Source organism: Eptesicus fuscus, chromosome 11 (assembly GCF_027574615.1).
Source record: "Eptesicus fuscus isolate TK198812 chromosome 11, DD_ASM_mEF_20220401, whole genome shotgun sequence".
Classification (NCBI taxonomy): domain Eukaryota; kingdom Metazoa; phylum Chordata; class Mammalia; order Chiroptera; family Vespertilionidae; genus Eptesicus; species Eptesicus fuscus.
In genome coordinates, this window is record NC_072483.1 from 36,127,936 (window position 1) to 36,143,460 (window position 15,525).

Below are 15,525 nucleotides of genomic sequence, written 5' to 3' on the forward strand. Positions count from 1 at the left end.
GATTTCAGAGAGAAAGGAAGAGGGAGAGAGATTGATCGGCTCCCACACTGGGGATAGAGTCCACAGCCTGTGCTTGTGCCCTGACTTGGAATCCAACCGTGACCTCCTGGTTCCTAGGTTGATGCTCAACCACTGAGCTATGCCGGCTGGGCTATAGTGGATTTTTTATTTTGTTGCTTTGGACTCTGTGTGCATTTAACTTTGTGGAATATATTCCAATTTTAAGTAAGGAGCCCTACATTAATAAAAGTTGATTTCTTAAACATTAAATATACCTACTGACTGTTCTAATAGCAACTTTGGGGTCATGCTAAGTTGAAATTGATAGACATGCTACCCTTCTTCCTACTTCTAGCTCAGGTCCGAAGGCTGCTGTTGTTTTCTTTCTTCTACTTTCCTTCTACTAATTTTTTGATAAAATAACTTTCATTCTGCATGTTGAGGCTTAATATGTGCTCTTCACTTGATAAGAGGATTTCATTTTGAAGGAAAGGTTCTTGGCGGATTGTATTAGTCCAGCGGTTTTAGAATAAGATGTTTGTGGGGAGGGGCGGCGGCATCTCAGTCATCGATTCTCTCTTTATAACTTTGCCCTTTTAGCTGGAACAGATTACCTGTGTTGTGCTTCTGGCTCTGCACAGACTGAATCACAAGGAAGAAACTTTACATAAACCATTTATACTAAATGTTTGGTATGCTGGCAACATAAATCAACAACAATATTCATTACAAATTCATCCCTTTATCAGTATTATCTTGATAGAACTGATCCCAGTGTGTGGGAATTTGAACCCTGCTTCAATACATCTAGCCCTGGGTAATTAATTATTCAGGGCACAGAGAACCTGGCCCCTGCAATGTAGAGTAATTCTTCCTGGTCAGCGTTAACTCCACTGGCAATAATAAATAGAAAAAGTCTCTAGTGATGCCAGTATTTTAAAGTGATTAATCATCTTTCCCCCCTTCCGCTCCCCCTTAGTTTTCTTTAACTAGGATTTTTTCAGCAATAAATCTTTAACAATACAGGTAGGAATTGTTCTGTAATTAAATTTTGCCCTGCTTAATTTCTTACCTTTTATGTGTGCGATTAAAAAAAAAAAGTTACATGTTAAGGAGCTCTGATCAAAATTCAGACCCAGAAAAAAAAAATCCTTTTATAGAATACTGAGAGATTCTGTATGGAAGATTAAGCTCTTGATTTTGAATATTAGATAGCGCACATACTCATAAAAATTGTTAATCAACACCAGTTGGGGTGTCAAATATTCTGAAGTTTCGAATTGCTTCTCTTTCATGCATAAGGGTTGTCTGTATTAGGAGAAGTCTGACATATACATGTTCCCAAAACTGAGAGAATAATTACTTATTGCTTAACTTTCAGATAATCGGTCTGAGCTCTGCAGGAAAGGGAATTTTTCGCCCTTTCCGCGGCACAAAAGTGCGCTTGCTGAAGTGGCAGGTAAATGCCTGACCGAGAATGACTGTGTATTTTTAAATCCTGCCCTCTAGAGCTGACCAGCCATCATTTATATCCTGGGTGACAGGGACAGATGTGACATATCTGTTGTGACACACTTCTGAACCACCAGCCTGTGGCTGGAGGTGACTCCTGTCCCTCCTCTTTCCCTGCTGCAGGACAACACAACGACGCACGGATGAACCTTGCCATTGCTCTCACTGCTGCCAGGTATGGGGCTGCCACAGCCAATTACATGGAGGTCCTGAGCTTGCTGAAGAAGACAGACCCCGCAACAGGGAAAGAGCGCGTGAGCGGCGCGCGGTGCAAGGACGTGCTCACAGGTATGCCAAGGCTCTGGCAGCGAGCTCTTCTTAGCATCTTGCCTTGCCTGTATAATGACTGAATTATAATTTTTCTGTCACTTCTCTTTGACTTAAGCAGATTTCAGAGTCCTCTTAATTATATCCTTATTGTCAACAGTGACTGGTTTAACGTGAAAATTTTTCTTTGTGGGACCTGGCGATTTACCCCGAATAATGATGATGATAGTAATGATAATAAAATGCAGTCATAATAAATGCCCACAAAATCCCCACAGCTATGAATGCATTTCGTTTTCTTTGCAGAAACATGTTAATAAAACAAAATAAACGTGCAAGTTTCAGAGGATCGTTTACATGACATAAACAGTGCATTTACACGTTAGAGTCAATCACTTCACTTTGGTTAGATTTTCATTCTTGTCCTGATTCTAAGGCCATGTAGGCACCCTTTCAAAATTACACCCTTTCTTCAAACAAAACCAGCAACGTGAAATATATTGTCTCACAGCAACCCTGCTTACACGTTTGAGGTTTAAAGAGAAAGCAGCTTATTTACTCATCTCCTTTTCTTCATATTTGGCACTTGGATGCTGGGCATTTTGCAAAATAACTGAGAGCTGAAATGAAAAAGTGGCATGCTCTCCCCCAGCCCTCAGTTTGGACTTCGTTTTGGAACATTTACTCAGGTGTGAGCCTTTTGTGTGGCTTTTCAATAACTCTGGCTGCTCATGTCACTTAGTGTGGTAGACAATATACTTTGCCATAGGTGGAGCTAATAGATGAATTAATAATCCAAAGCACCCGTGAGCAGAGAAACAAATGGGGTGTGTGATTGATGCTGCTTCCTTTCACAGGACAGGAATTTGATGTGAGAGCCAAATGTGTTATCAATGCCACGGGACCTTTCACAGACGCCGTGCGCCAAATGGATGATAAGGACGCCGCAACTATCTGCCAGCCGAGTGCTGGGGTCCACATTGTGATGCCTGGTTATTACAGGTACTGGATTCCAACTCTGTGATCGTCACCAGAGAATGAGGGGCACAGACGTTTTCTGTATTTAGTCTTTTAGCTCACCTCTCTTAGTAACAGAGGAGGAGAAATATGTCTAATCTCTATGTTGTACACCAGAAACTAATGTAATACTGTATATCAACGATAATTAAAAAATAAACTAAAAAATAAGAGGAGAAGTAAGTAAAGGAACTCATCCAGAAGACAAAATACAATTTCTTAGCTTTAATGGCAATACTCCTTTCTACGAGTTACCAGTAATGATTTGCGATCCTTTTTTGTACTTTCTTTAGTGTAGTCATCTTCAGAGAATAAGCCTTAGTGTTTCAGAATTTTCATTTTCATTAAACAATTAAAATTTAATTTTGCAAAAATTTTCACAAAGGACTTTAAAAAAATAGGTATTTTTATTGATTTCAGAGAGGAAGGAAGAGGGAGAGAGATAGAAACATCCATAATGAGAGAGAATCATTGATCGGCTGCCTCCTGCAAGTCCCCCACTGGGGATCAAGCCCCCAACCCAGGCATGTGCCCTTGACTGGAGTCGAACCTGGGACCTTTCAGTTCACAGGCCGATGCTCTATCCACTGACCCAAACCTGCTAGGGCTCATAAAGGACTTTTTAATTAAAAAGTTAATTTTATAAAACATCCAAATTTACTTATGAAGAATTTGAAAATAAGGACCACTCAGGTATTTTTATGTTTACAACTTCTGAAATATATTTTGAAAAATATTATAGCAAGTAAAAATCAGATATCATTTCTAATTTATCATAATAACACAGATAATCAGAAACAGAGAAATGGTTAGGGATAGAGATGAAATAAAAATATCTATTGCCCTGGCTGGTTAGAGTGTCAGTTTACATACTGAGAGGTCGCAGGCTCCATTCCCAGTCAAGTGCACGTACCTGGGTTGTAGGTTTGATCCCCAGCCCTGGTTGTGCAGGAAGTAACCGATTGAGATGCCTCGCATCTCTCTTCCCTCCACCCCTCTCCCTCTCTTTTACTCTTTCTAAAAATCAATGGAAAAAATATCCTCAGGTGAGGATAAAAAAAAAAAATCATTTTCATTCTACTTTGGGAGAAATAAATATCCCCATGTTTAGTTAGCACTTTGACCTGCAAGTACTACACAGCCTGCTGGAAACCTTGGAGGCATGGTTGACTGCCCAGTTCCCTTCCAGCTCTATTGCAGATGAGCCTCTTGGCTTGGGAATGCAACTTGGATTAAGAGTTTATTCCCTCTTAAAGGCACTGACCTTGAGCAGCTGTGATACTGGCAATCCAGAAGAAAGTTTTGCTCTCCATATCAAGTCATTCTCTTGGGTGGGGTGAAGAGATCTCAGATGGAAACATCTCTCTGGGTTCATCAACCAACCACACTCAGCAATTATATAGCTCAAGGCTTTCACTAGGTCCTCAGGGGTGAGTTAGTCCACAGGGGCTGTCCTATACATGGTCTGATCATAACTGAAGACCTAACATTTCAACTAGAACCTGCTCAGTTTGAAAACGCAGTGAGCTCATTAGCCACTGACTCCTTGCATGGAGGCTACTGAATGGAGAGCAAGGACTATGCGTAAGTCTATCTTGTTGGGTTGTTTCCGGAGTATCTTTATGGCATTTATTAAGCTTGTCATGACCCTAACAATTCCACGTGTGGAATTCTCTTGGGCCATGGTAACAGCTTTTTAAAAATTATTTTAATGCCAGAAAACCCAACACACAGAAATAATTTCTTTTTAAAGGTACTCTTTAGTTTACTGAAGAAATCTGGAATTTTCGTCAGAGTTGTGGCTATGCTATGCTCTTACAAAAGCAGCAACAATACACCAAATGGCTGAAATGCATGAAAAGCATCTCCTTATAGCCTAAAGATTTTTATTTTATTTTTTTACCACTGACAAGAGGTCAGTTTTTTTCTATAAGTGTCTGCATACTGTTAGCTCTACCACTGATTGCTATGTAATTAATAAATTGATTTCAGTTTAAATACAGGTACTTCAGGAAGGCAATGGTCTGCATGAGAAAATTGTTCATTACATTTAATCCTATACACACACACAAATTAGCAGGAAGCTTTTTTGCTCCTGATGTCAAGTGAATCATACATATTGAAAAAGACCCATGCCTCACTCTGTTGTATATACCATCACCATAGTTGATATCCATTTTCAAACTTTAGGGTAACAGTGCAGAATTAATTCTTTATAAGAAAACAAACTTTTCCCTAAGGGAGAGCATGAATTAGGTAATTTAGAACTGATGAAAGCTATTTCCAAATGGATTCTTAAATTTTTATACCAGACATTAATAGCTTTGTCTTCCCTCTGTGCTTGTTAATTTTGTGTTTGACACATATGTCTTCACTTAAGCAGTTGATTCTCTACAGGTTCCAGTTACGTGTGTTGGTAACCATCACCTTCACCCTTTAAACTGCTTTTATTGCATTGGAAGGTTTTAAAGGATTCAGTAGTTATGCTTTTCTAACAGCATTTCATGTCTAGGTTGCCGTATATTATAATTTTATGCTGAAGTTGATGAGGTTCATTGAGTTATATAGGTGTATTACATGATATCTAGCCCATAAGATGACCATATATAAGATATGCCAACATATAATTTGTTGGAATATGGAATTTATCTTCTTGTTTCAATATAGTACTACTTATAAAATTGAAAACTTGAACTTTGAATGAGTTAAATTTCCAATCCCAAAGTGACAGATTTAATGTAAGGGCATATTAACCCAGGATCAAATTAGGTGCTTACAAAACACATATTTAACTAGTTTCTTTTAAGAGAATCTTATAATAAATATAAAGAAAAAAATATAGTCATATAGAGACTGAAAATACTCCATACTTATAGTTTTCGATATATAAAAATGAAAATGAAAATATTTTTTTTAAGTAACCCTGAGTAAAGATAAAATCTTAGTTGAAGGTTTAAATGACTGACATACTTCTGTGATGCTTTTTGCATGTGCTAAGTGGGGACTGTGGCCCTCTCTCTCCTGTGTCTTTCAAGTAGGCTGTAGAAAGTGATTTCTTTTCTCCAAAGGCTGTGTAGACACGGCAGGCATATCATGAGGCTGATGGGTTTTGCAAAGAAAGATTAGTCTTCCTTGTGGTTTAAATAAAGAAAGTGCATTAGCTGAGCAGACTGTGGATTTCCTTTTCATAAGACATTTTTTTAATGATTTTAGAGAAAGCAAGAGAAAGGGAGGGAAACAGAAAGAGCAAGTGAGTGAGTGAGAGAGAGAGAGAGAAGAGAGAGAGAGAAAGAGAAACATCCATGTGAGAAACATTGATCGGTTGCCTCCTGCATGTGCCCCGAATGGGGCTCAAACCCAAAACCTGGGTGTATGTCCTGACTGGGAATAGAACCCACAACCTTTCAGTGTATAGGATGATGTGCTAACCAACTGAACAACACTGACCAGGGCAAAACAATATTATTTTTTATTTAGGAGTTGTTAGTGTCTAATCTTTATATATGTGAATCAATCAGGGCTAAAAAAATTTTAAAGGGAATCCTATCTAATAAAAGAGAAATATGCAAATTGACTGTACCTCCACTACACCCACCAGCCACACCCACCAGCCAATCAGGAGCGAGTATGAATATTAACCCAACCAAGATGGCGGAAGCCATGGAGCTAGAGCAAGCAGGAGGCTTGGGTTGCCACCGACGATGGAGGAAGCCAAGCTTTCCTCGCTCTGACCTGCCCTGGCCTCTGCTTAAGGCTACAAAGTTTCAATTATACAAGATAAATAAATCCCAACAAAAATGGCCACAGTCACGGAGCTGGAGCCAGCAGAGGCTTGGGTTGCCTCCGGCAATGGAGGAAGCCAAGCTTCCCACCGCCCTGGCCTGCCCTGGCCTCCGCTCAAGGCTACAAAGTTTCAATTATAGAAGATAAATAAATCCCAGATACCTGCTTCCAGCCTATGCTTGGGTCGCTGGGAGGTGTGGCCGGCCTGAAAACTATCACAGGCCCCTCGCACAGGCCGCCCCACACCCCAAGGGAACCCCCACCCTGATCCGGGACACCCTTCAGGCAAACCAGCCAGCCCCCACCCATGCACCAGGCCTCTATCCTTTCTAATAAAAGAGCAATATGCAAATCGACTGTCATTCCAACATACAAGATGGCTGCCCCCATGTGGTCAAAGATGGCTGCTCCCATGTGGACACAAGATGGCTGCCACAAGATGGCCAGCAGGGGAGGGCAGTTGAGAGGGACCAGGCCTGCAAGGGAGGGCAGTTGTGAGGGGACCAGACCAGCAGGGGAAAGCAGTTAGGGGCAATGAGGCTGGCAGGGGAGGGCAGTTAGGGATGACTGGGTTGGTAGGGGAGGGCAGTTGGGGGGGACCAAGCCTGCAGGGGAGGGCAGTTGGGAGTGACCAGGCATGCAGGGGAGGGCAGTTAGGGGCAATCGGGCTGGCAGGGGATCAATCTGGCTGGCAGGGGAGTGGTTAGGAGGTGATCAGGCTGGCAGGCAGAAGCGGGTAGGGGCAATCAGGAAGGCAGGCAGGTGAGCAGTTGGGAGCTAGCAGTCCTGGATTGTGAGAGGGATGTCCGACTGTCCCAGGGATCAGGCCTAAACGGGCAGTCGGACATCCCTCGAGGGGTCCCAGATTGGAGACGGTGCAGGCTGGGCTGAGGGACACCCCCCTGCCCCCCCCCCCCCAGTGCATGAATTTCATGTACCAGGCCTCTAGTGATAAACATAAAAGGTTGACTATATGCCCTTTTAAGTTTGTGGGTATAAGAGAGATTTCTTAAAACTTTATTTAAACCAAATGGAATTGTGTTTCCTATTGCAGAAGTTGCATTAATAGAAGTTGAAAATAGCTCCCAGTAAATACTGTTAACCCTGGCTTGCTTTGAGAATTCAGTCAAATAGAAACAGCCTTCTGAAGATTTGTAGTGTTCTATTTGAATATGCTACTTTCAGATTCCTTCCACTCCTTTAACAACTTCTCCAAATGTCTTTGAATGGTTAATGATACATTCAAACAACAGTTTCTAGTGATTTAATAACACTATTGGATGAGGTTTTGTTAATTTTTTTTTTATAGTTGCCTATCATTTCCATTGTGTTTTCTAATTTGGTTTTAGAATATAAGCACACATTAATGAAAATTCTTGATTAATATTTTGGAAGATTTTATGTAATCTGTCAGAAGAGGCATCCTTGAACTTCGATTTCATAGCATAATGCACTAGTGCCTTCTCTCTGCGTAAATATTTTCATCACATTCTCCTTTTTGGCCTTATCCTAGTACATTATTATTTTAGTAGTAGTAGAAAACTGAGCCCCTTTCTTATGGCTGTACTCCTTGAGATTTCTGTAAAATGAAATAAAGTAAGAAATCTCATATTTGGTCAAGTGGTACAAGTTCATCTAGGCAAAAAGAAGTAAAGAACTTTTTGATTACGTTTTAGTTTCTAGAAAGTTGACCCTTCACTTTTCTCATGTTCTTCTGAGACCTTCTACTAAAAGATGTGCCAAATGTCAAATGTCCCAGGAAAATACTTCCCATAGACTTTAAAAAAGGTTGAAGAGCTATTTTTAATTGACCATCATAAAAGAAATTATAGACATTTATCTCGCTGACATTATCTGATGTGAATTGTCCAAAGAATATAAAATCCCAAACAATTGTAAGTTGAAGTCCACTTTCATAATTAACCATGCATTTTTGAGATGGGGAGGGTTGGTTCTGCTGTGGAATATTATCATTATCACACTTGCTCCATTACTTTTTGTTACCAAAGTTTTTTTTTTTTAATATTTAAATTTATTTTTTATCCTCACCAGAGGATATGTTTTTTAATTGATTTTTAGAGAGAAAGGGGGAGGGGAGAGAGAGAGAGAGAGAGAGAGAGAGAGAGAGAGGAGAGAGAGAGAGAGAGAGAGAGAGAGAGAGAGAGAGAGAGAGAGACATTGATTGGTTGCTCTCCATATATGTACTGACTGGGGATTGAACCCACAACCTAGGTATGTGCCCTGAATGGGAATTTAACCTGCAACCTTTTGGTGTATAGGACGATGCTCCAAAGAACCGACACACAGCCTGAGCCAATTTTGCTTTTAAAGGAATTTTTAGGTTAGTTTAGTGGCAGTAAAAATAACAGCTCATGTTGTTCTTGTTTGTTTATAAAGATGTGATGAATGAAATAGGTTGTAGATTAAGATTAAATTTTTACTAATTGCAAAAATAAAAACATGTTCCTTTTATCTCAGCCCAGAGAGCATGGGACTTCTTGACCCAGCGACCAGTGATGGGCGAGTTATTTTCTTCTTACCGTGGCAAAAGATGACTATAGCTGGCACTACCGACACTCCAACCGATATTACACACCATCCTATTCCTTCGGAAGAAGACATCAACTTCATTTTGAACGAAGTGCGTAACTACCTGAGTCATGATGTTGAAGGTAATGTATCCATTCCCTTAAGCTTGTCTTCTCTCTTTTATAAATGTCTCCCAAACCATTCCAGCTCTCCAGGTGACTGCCATGTCTGCAGTCTGACTCATCTTCACACCTGCCTGCTCCAGTTCCTCCTTCCAGAAAATTTATGAGAACCAAATTATAACACTGTGGGAAGAGGTTGCCTTTCTTTTCCTTCTATTTTGTGCATCCACATGAATTCACACAGTCCTTTTCTGGTAATTTTTAGTGGCACAATTGGAGTGCTGCACATGAGCTCTAAACATACATGTTCTTTGAGAACAGTATGAAATAGTTGTACTGCTATTTAAATTCTAGAGCTTGGGAAGGTCTGATTTACAAATACAGGGTATTCATAGGAAATAATTAGAGTAATGAGAGCATAGAGGTATATTTTAAGAAGCTTTGTGAGCTGTTACCATGTGGAAGGTAGAGTTTTGACTGTGGATTTAGCTAAGAAGGGTATGTTTGCTTGAATTGAAAATGTCCAAGTTTACTTAATTCCAATGTTAACCTGGGCATACTTTTATTTAACTTGGATGTCATAATATTTTCTCCAATGAACATATATAATGATTTTTAAAAAAATCCAGGCTAATTTCAGAAGTTTCCAAATATTATCCTTCGATATTTCCTCTGTCAGTTAACAACCTCACCATCCATCTAGTCACTCAAGCTAGAAATGGCATGTTTGTCTTTCTTCGCTTTCCATATCCATTCTGGTTTCTATCAGTGCTCACTCCTTACACCCCCTTTCACTTTATTGCCCTGCTTCACCCCCGTCATTTCTCACTAGAACAGTTACATTGGCCCCCTAGCTGGCTTCTATTTGTCAGGTCTCTGTCCCCACCCAGTCTGATCTTTCCACCAGAACTGTCTTTCCAAAACACAATTCTGATCATCACTTCCCTGCACTAACATATCCCTTGACTGTCTCCCCATTGGAAAAGTCTAAACTCTCTCCCATGGGATCCAAGGCTTTTCACAATTAGTCTTTGCAGGTTTGTATTCAACTGCACTACCTCTGTGCATTCTGTGGTCTAATCATTGTATTACCATATCATCAGGTCATGCGCTTTTATACCTCCTCCTTGTTTAGACTGAAGGCTCGCTCCGAGATGCCTTCCCCTCGACTTTTCATCTTGTCTTTTTACCTAGATTCCCATAAAATGCTGGCCTAGTATATCACATTATATTATAGGTAGCACTCTGAGATGTTTTTTCACTTGGAGCTCCTTGAAGGTAAGGGTTTTTTACTCAGGTACAAAGCTTGCTGTCTATCTGGTATGCCACTCATGATTGTTTTGAATTAAAATTAATTAGTAAGAGGTGTCTTCAAGGTTTTTGACACATTAGCAGCTTGGAAATCATTCTGTATGAAGGTAGAAGGTTTAAGATTTTTGAAAAATAGTCTCCATTTATATCAGGAATCTTCTATAATGCTGGCTTCAGTGGAAGACATGCAAAGACGATTTTTGTCTTGATGTGACTCACTGGCATCTATGGATCCTTTTTTCCTAAAGAATTTTGTTTATTGTGTGATCACATATTTATAAACAAACCACTTTGAAAATGGTTCAGGTCACTCTCCTAGTTTAATTGATTGATCCACAATTTACAATTTTACTTTATTCTAATTTCAAGTAATGGGTTTTATTTTAGTAGAATCTCTTTGGATGTCTGTAATAATAGTATAAATATATTGAATACATGTAATCGAAATCTATCTCGCTAATACTTAGGCTCACAGACAGTTATTAGGGAAATAATCATGATTTGTTTAATATCCATATTTAAATAATCAAAGTGCTTTGCAATTTTAGCTTGATCCCTTTTGCAAGGGAGGAGCTTCTTCTGGGTATGATTATATTTTAGTACATTGATTATTGTTAATGAACTATGCTTCATTTCAAATTTATGTAAAAAGTAGGTTTATGTCTTGGCCTTACAAACGGGAAGTTTGATTGTTGGAGCAAGAAATAAAATTAATTCAGGAGCAGAGAGCTCTATGTTGACAGTTTCCAAATTCTTAAAGTTCAAATGCAGTAACAATGAGAAATCTAACTGCTTACATGCGCTGGAAGGCTGGATGTGCGGGAAACAGATTTGGTTCCAAGAGGCTGTCATGCATATCCCCATAGGTGGGGATTTCCACCAGTGACATAAGCTCTGGCTGTAACAGAGACTGGACCCTGCACCCTGCTCTTTCATTCTGCCCATCAATAAATGGAAGACTTTTGCCCTACCTGGTGGGAACTGGTTGATCTATAAAGCTTGTTTCAGTTCACATACCTTTTGGTAATCAGGGAATTGGTGAAACTAACAAATAGTTTTTGTCAATTCTGATTTCTGATCAAAGTGGTTGATTGAAATGAACATCTAACACTAAATCCACCCTTTCTCTGGTGGTCTGGGGACTTATGAGAGGAGGAGTTCTCCAGATAGCAAATACCTGGGATAAAAGCAGGGATCTCAGCTCTTTCACATACTTCATTCATTTTCCTGTGTACCCCATCTGTCACAGCTTCCTACTTATAAACTTACCCTTCGTTACAATGAACAATGAATGATTCTTTATAGTTGCTTTTCATTTTTATTTCTAAATGATCGAGAGCCTCATACTTGAGGAATTGCCATCAGTCTTGGAAGAGTGTTAGCTGAAGGATATCTATATCTTAAAGTGAGACATTCAAATTTGTATTTTTTTCCCAAGGAATTTCTCTTCTCTCCTGAGGAAACATGGGAGAAAACTCACCGTCAGGAACCATTGAGTCATTTGATGACATGCTGTTGCTACACATATTTTAATCTTTCCATTTGTGTATAATGGTTAACACATGCTTTATTTTTTGTAAAGTCTACCATTATTGAGCACTTTTTATGCTACACACTCTGCTAACCATATTGCCTATATTATCTCTATGATTTCTCAGAGCAACCTTCTGAGGTATATTTTAATTCCCACTTCATAGATGAAGAAACTGAGTCCCAGCAGTCTGAAGTTTCTTGCCAATAAATCTTTTGTGTCGGAGACATGGTGTGAGTTGAGTAGTCAGTCTGGCCTCAATACTTGTGCTTCTGAAAACGGTACCATTCTCTGATTGGTAGTTTCAGGTTTCATGATGTGATATTATATTTACTGCGGAGTGGATTAAGTCTCAATTCATTTTATGGGAGCTGCTCGACACTCTCAGAATGATAACAACCTTTCTTCTTAACTGGCCTTCTTTGAATTTGTATATTAAACTAGAGGAGATCCCATGTTTCCTAACTAAAACCTTGGGCTAAGCCATCTTCTTTACAGATTCAAAAAATTTAAAAAGTTTGATTTAGATCCTAGAGCAATAATCATTTTAAAAGGATTTATTAAATGGATGAATAGTAAAATTCTGACAACAGTTTCTGAGCCTCCCCAAATGGCTATATCCTTAAGGAAAAAAAAAAAAGTGTCAAATCTTAACACTCCATGCTGTTCGCAGCAGCTGCCACACTTCTGCAAAATGCGTCGGAACAATTCTGCAAAGCATTTTGCCTGTTGGGAATAAGACCATGTCTTCTTTTACGATGTAGAAAGCTTTCCATTCACAAGCTGAATTTTCTAGATTGCTTGTTTGTTCTTTTCTGAAACGAGTGGGTAATTGATAGTTGTGCGGTGCATATCTGGTTAGGAAGAAAAATGATCCTTTGAAAAATGTATCATTAAGTCTGCTGTGTGCAGGTTAATCAGAAGGATGCAGTGGCGAAACTAAGCTACGACTTACAGGGATTGAGAGAGACAGAAGATTTGCCAAGTGCTTTATCCATGTAGTTTTTCTGGAGTGCTTCTCTAGGCAGCGTTTCTAGTTGTGCACAGGTTTTCACATATGCAATTAGGAGTGTTTATAGATTGCCTGCTATTCAATTAACAACTGCACCGGCCATATCAACTCACTGCAGACCTGCCTTTTCACTGCCAGAGATTGTACCAAGGTTATCAACTTACACAGGCTTGGATGTCTTCCAGCTGTTTAATTATAGTGTCACATGTTTTGCTTTTTCTAGTTTCATTAGTTTATAAATGTAATATGGTATCTTATTTCTGTGATTAACACTTCATTTCAGCAGGTTAAACATGCTGGTAGAGAAGTATTGATTTCTGACACTATTTCCCCTGTGTTCACTTAGATATTTCACATGCTTTTTATTGATTTTTCGAAAGTGGCACACATGAGAAAGAACACCCCCAAACGTATGGCTAAATTACTGATGTGAAACAAAAACACACATTTAGCTCTTAATTGTCACTTCCCAGGGGCTTCATTTTCTATTAATGTTAAAACAAACACTTGTCTTGCCAAGTTTTTAAGAGTAAAAATATTAATTATAATTTGAAAAATCACATAGTATTTAGTCTTTTCAACCAGCTGTGAACAATGTCTGTGCAAACTTTACTATTTCTGTGCTATTTTATTCCTTATATGTTATATATACTAAAACCTGAATTAGTTGTTTATCAGCATTGTAATAATACTTCTTAGACATGATGGTAGGACAATTTTATTTTCTAACTGCCCTTTAGAAAATATTGCCAAGGTCTTATATACACTCTGGAGGTACTCATGTTTTTTGTTGTTTTTTTACATCTGGGCAGTTGACACTTAAAAATCAACTAGGTGCCATCAGGGCAAGCCACTCTAAAAAAGTGGTGTTAAATGAAGCTTTTTCTCAATGTTAATAGTAGTGTTATTTCTTGTCATCTTGTTTAAAGTGTTCATTTATTTTGAAAGGGAATATTCAATTATTTAAATATAGCTCGGCTGGCTTGGCTCAGTGGTCGAGCATCGACCTATGAACCGGGAGGTCACCGTTCAATTCCCAGTCAGAGCACATGCCTTGGTTGTGGGCTCAATCCCCATTGTGGCATGCAGGAGGCAGCTGATCAATGATTCTCTCTTATCATTGATGTTTCTATCTCTCTTCCTCTCTGAAATTAATAAAAATATTTAAATATATATATATAGTCATTAGAAATTTCATATAAAACCTAGCATATTGGCTCAGAGGCCCAAATATTCTTGTTTTTTGATTTGGTAATGTCAGCACTTCTTGTTTGATATAGAAAGTTCAGAGAATGTTTTAATATGCCACTTATTGATCACTATACTTGATCCCCCACTTAATATTTATTGATCATATATATATGAGAACTATACATATTATACATTGATACAATATGTAAAGTCTTAAGAAATAGTAGAATTGTCATCACTGGAGACTCAACATGGTGAGGGATAGGAGGCAGTAATGAAATCTTGTTTAGCTATCCTGGCAGTATGAGAACCAGAAAAATCAAGATGAATCTTTGAGCTCTGAAGCATTACCACCTTGAGCTGAGTTATTTGCTTCACACATTGTACCATGGAGAGTTAAAGTAGGTGATGTTCACTACCTACTCTTGGCTATAACCTGAGTGATAGAACTGATATCCAGGTAAGAACTTGAGGGTAGGAATACTAAACTGAGTAAAATTACTTTTTTTTAAATATATATTTTGTGAGATTAGTAAGAGAGGAGGATAGTCTGAAATGGTAAATATGGAACATGTTATGACAGTAAAATTATTTGGGTGAAAGGAGAGCAATTACAGCAAATTGTATTCTCATGAGCGAAGGAAGTACAGTCAAATTTCACAGAAAAGTTGCTCCATTGGAGATGTGGGTGAGGGGGCCATGGTGGCAGTCACCAGCTTGATGATCTAGAAGGACAAATCTAGATCTACTACTTGGCAGCTTTTACTTTAGAGCTGTGCAATATCATAGCCACATGTGGCTAGGTAAATTAAAGTTAGTTAAGATTAAATACAACTTGAAATTCAGTTCACATGAACCACATTTCAATTGGCTGGTGAATTGGACAGTATAGGTGTGGAACACTCATCACTGCAGGAAAGTCTGTGGGGCAGTGTCACTGCAGAATCTCAAAGGGTGTATGTATGTATACCTTTAGAGAAGGCAATAGTCAGTTTATTAGAGTCATGGAATTTGTATTTCTTTGTTCTGTAAAATAATGTATTATCTTGTAAAAGAAGAACTCTGGATATAAGAATGCTCAAGAGGTGGTTAATTTAGTGACTCCGCAGCATCTAAAGTGCATGTCTCTTTATTTCTCTTCACTCTGCCATTCTCCAAGTTGGGTTCATCCTGGGGCTGTTTCCCTCATGGTTCAACATGGCTGCAGCAGTTCCAGGCAATAGTAAAAGGTTCTCTACGCGGTCGGTCTA

The 15,525-nt window shown here is 39.0% G+C and overlaps 1 protein-coding gene across 3 annotated transcripts in view; it reads left to right on the plus strand.

Moving 5' to 3' along the window:
* The window catches only part of GPD2 (glycerol-3-phosphate dehydrogenase 2), a 139,981-nt gene that overhangs the window by 103,327 nt on the left and 21,129 nt on the right, over nucleotides 1-15,525 (plus strand). For all 3 annotated transcript variants that reach the window (XM_008138676.3, XM_054723521.1, XM_054723522.1), the window contains exons 7-9: nucleotides 1,636-1,800; nucleotides 2,637-2,781; nucleotides 9,058-9,251. In XM_008138676.3, the coding sequence (XP_008136898.1) occupies nucleotides 1,636-1,800; nucleotides 2,637-2,781; nucleotides 9,058-9,251 (504 nt within the window). The remainder of the gene's footprint in view (nucleotides 1-1,635; nucleotides 1,801-2,636; nucleotides 2,782-9,057; nucleotides 9,252-15,525) is intronic.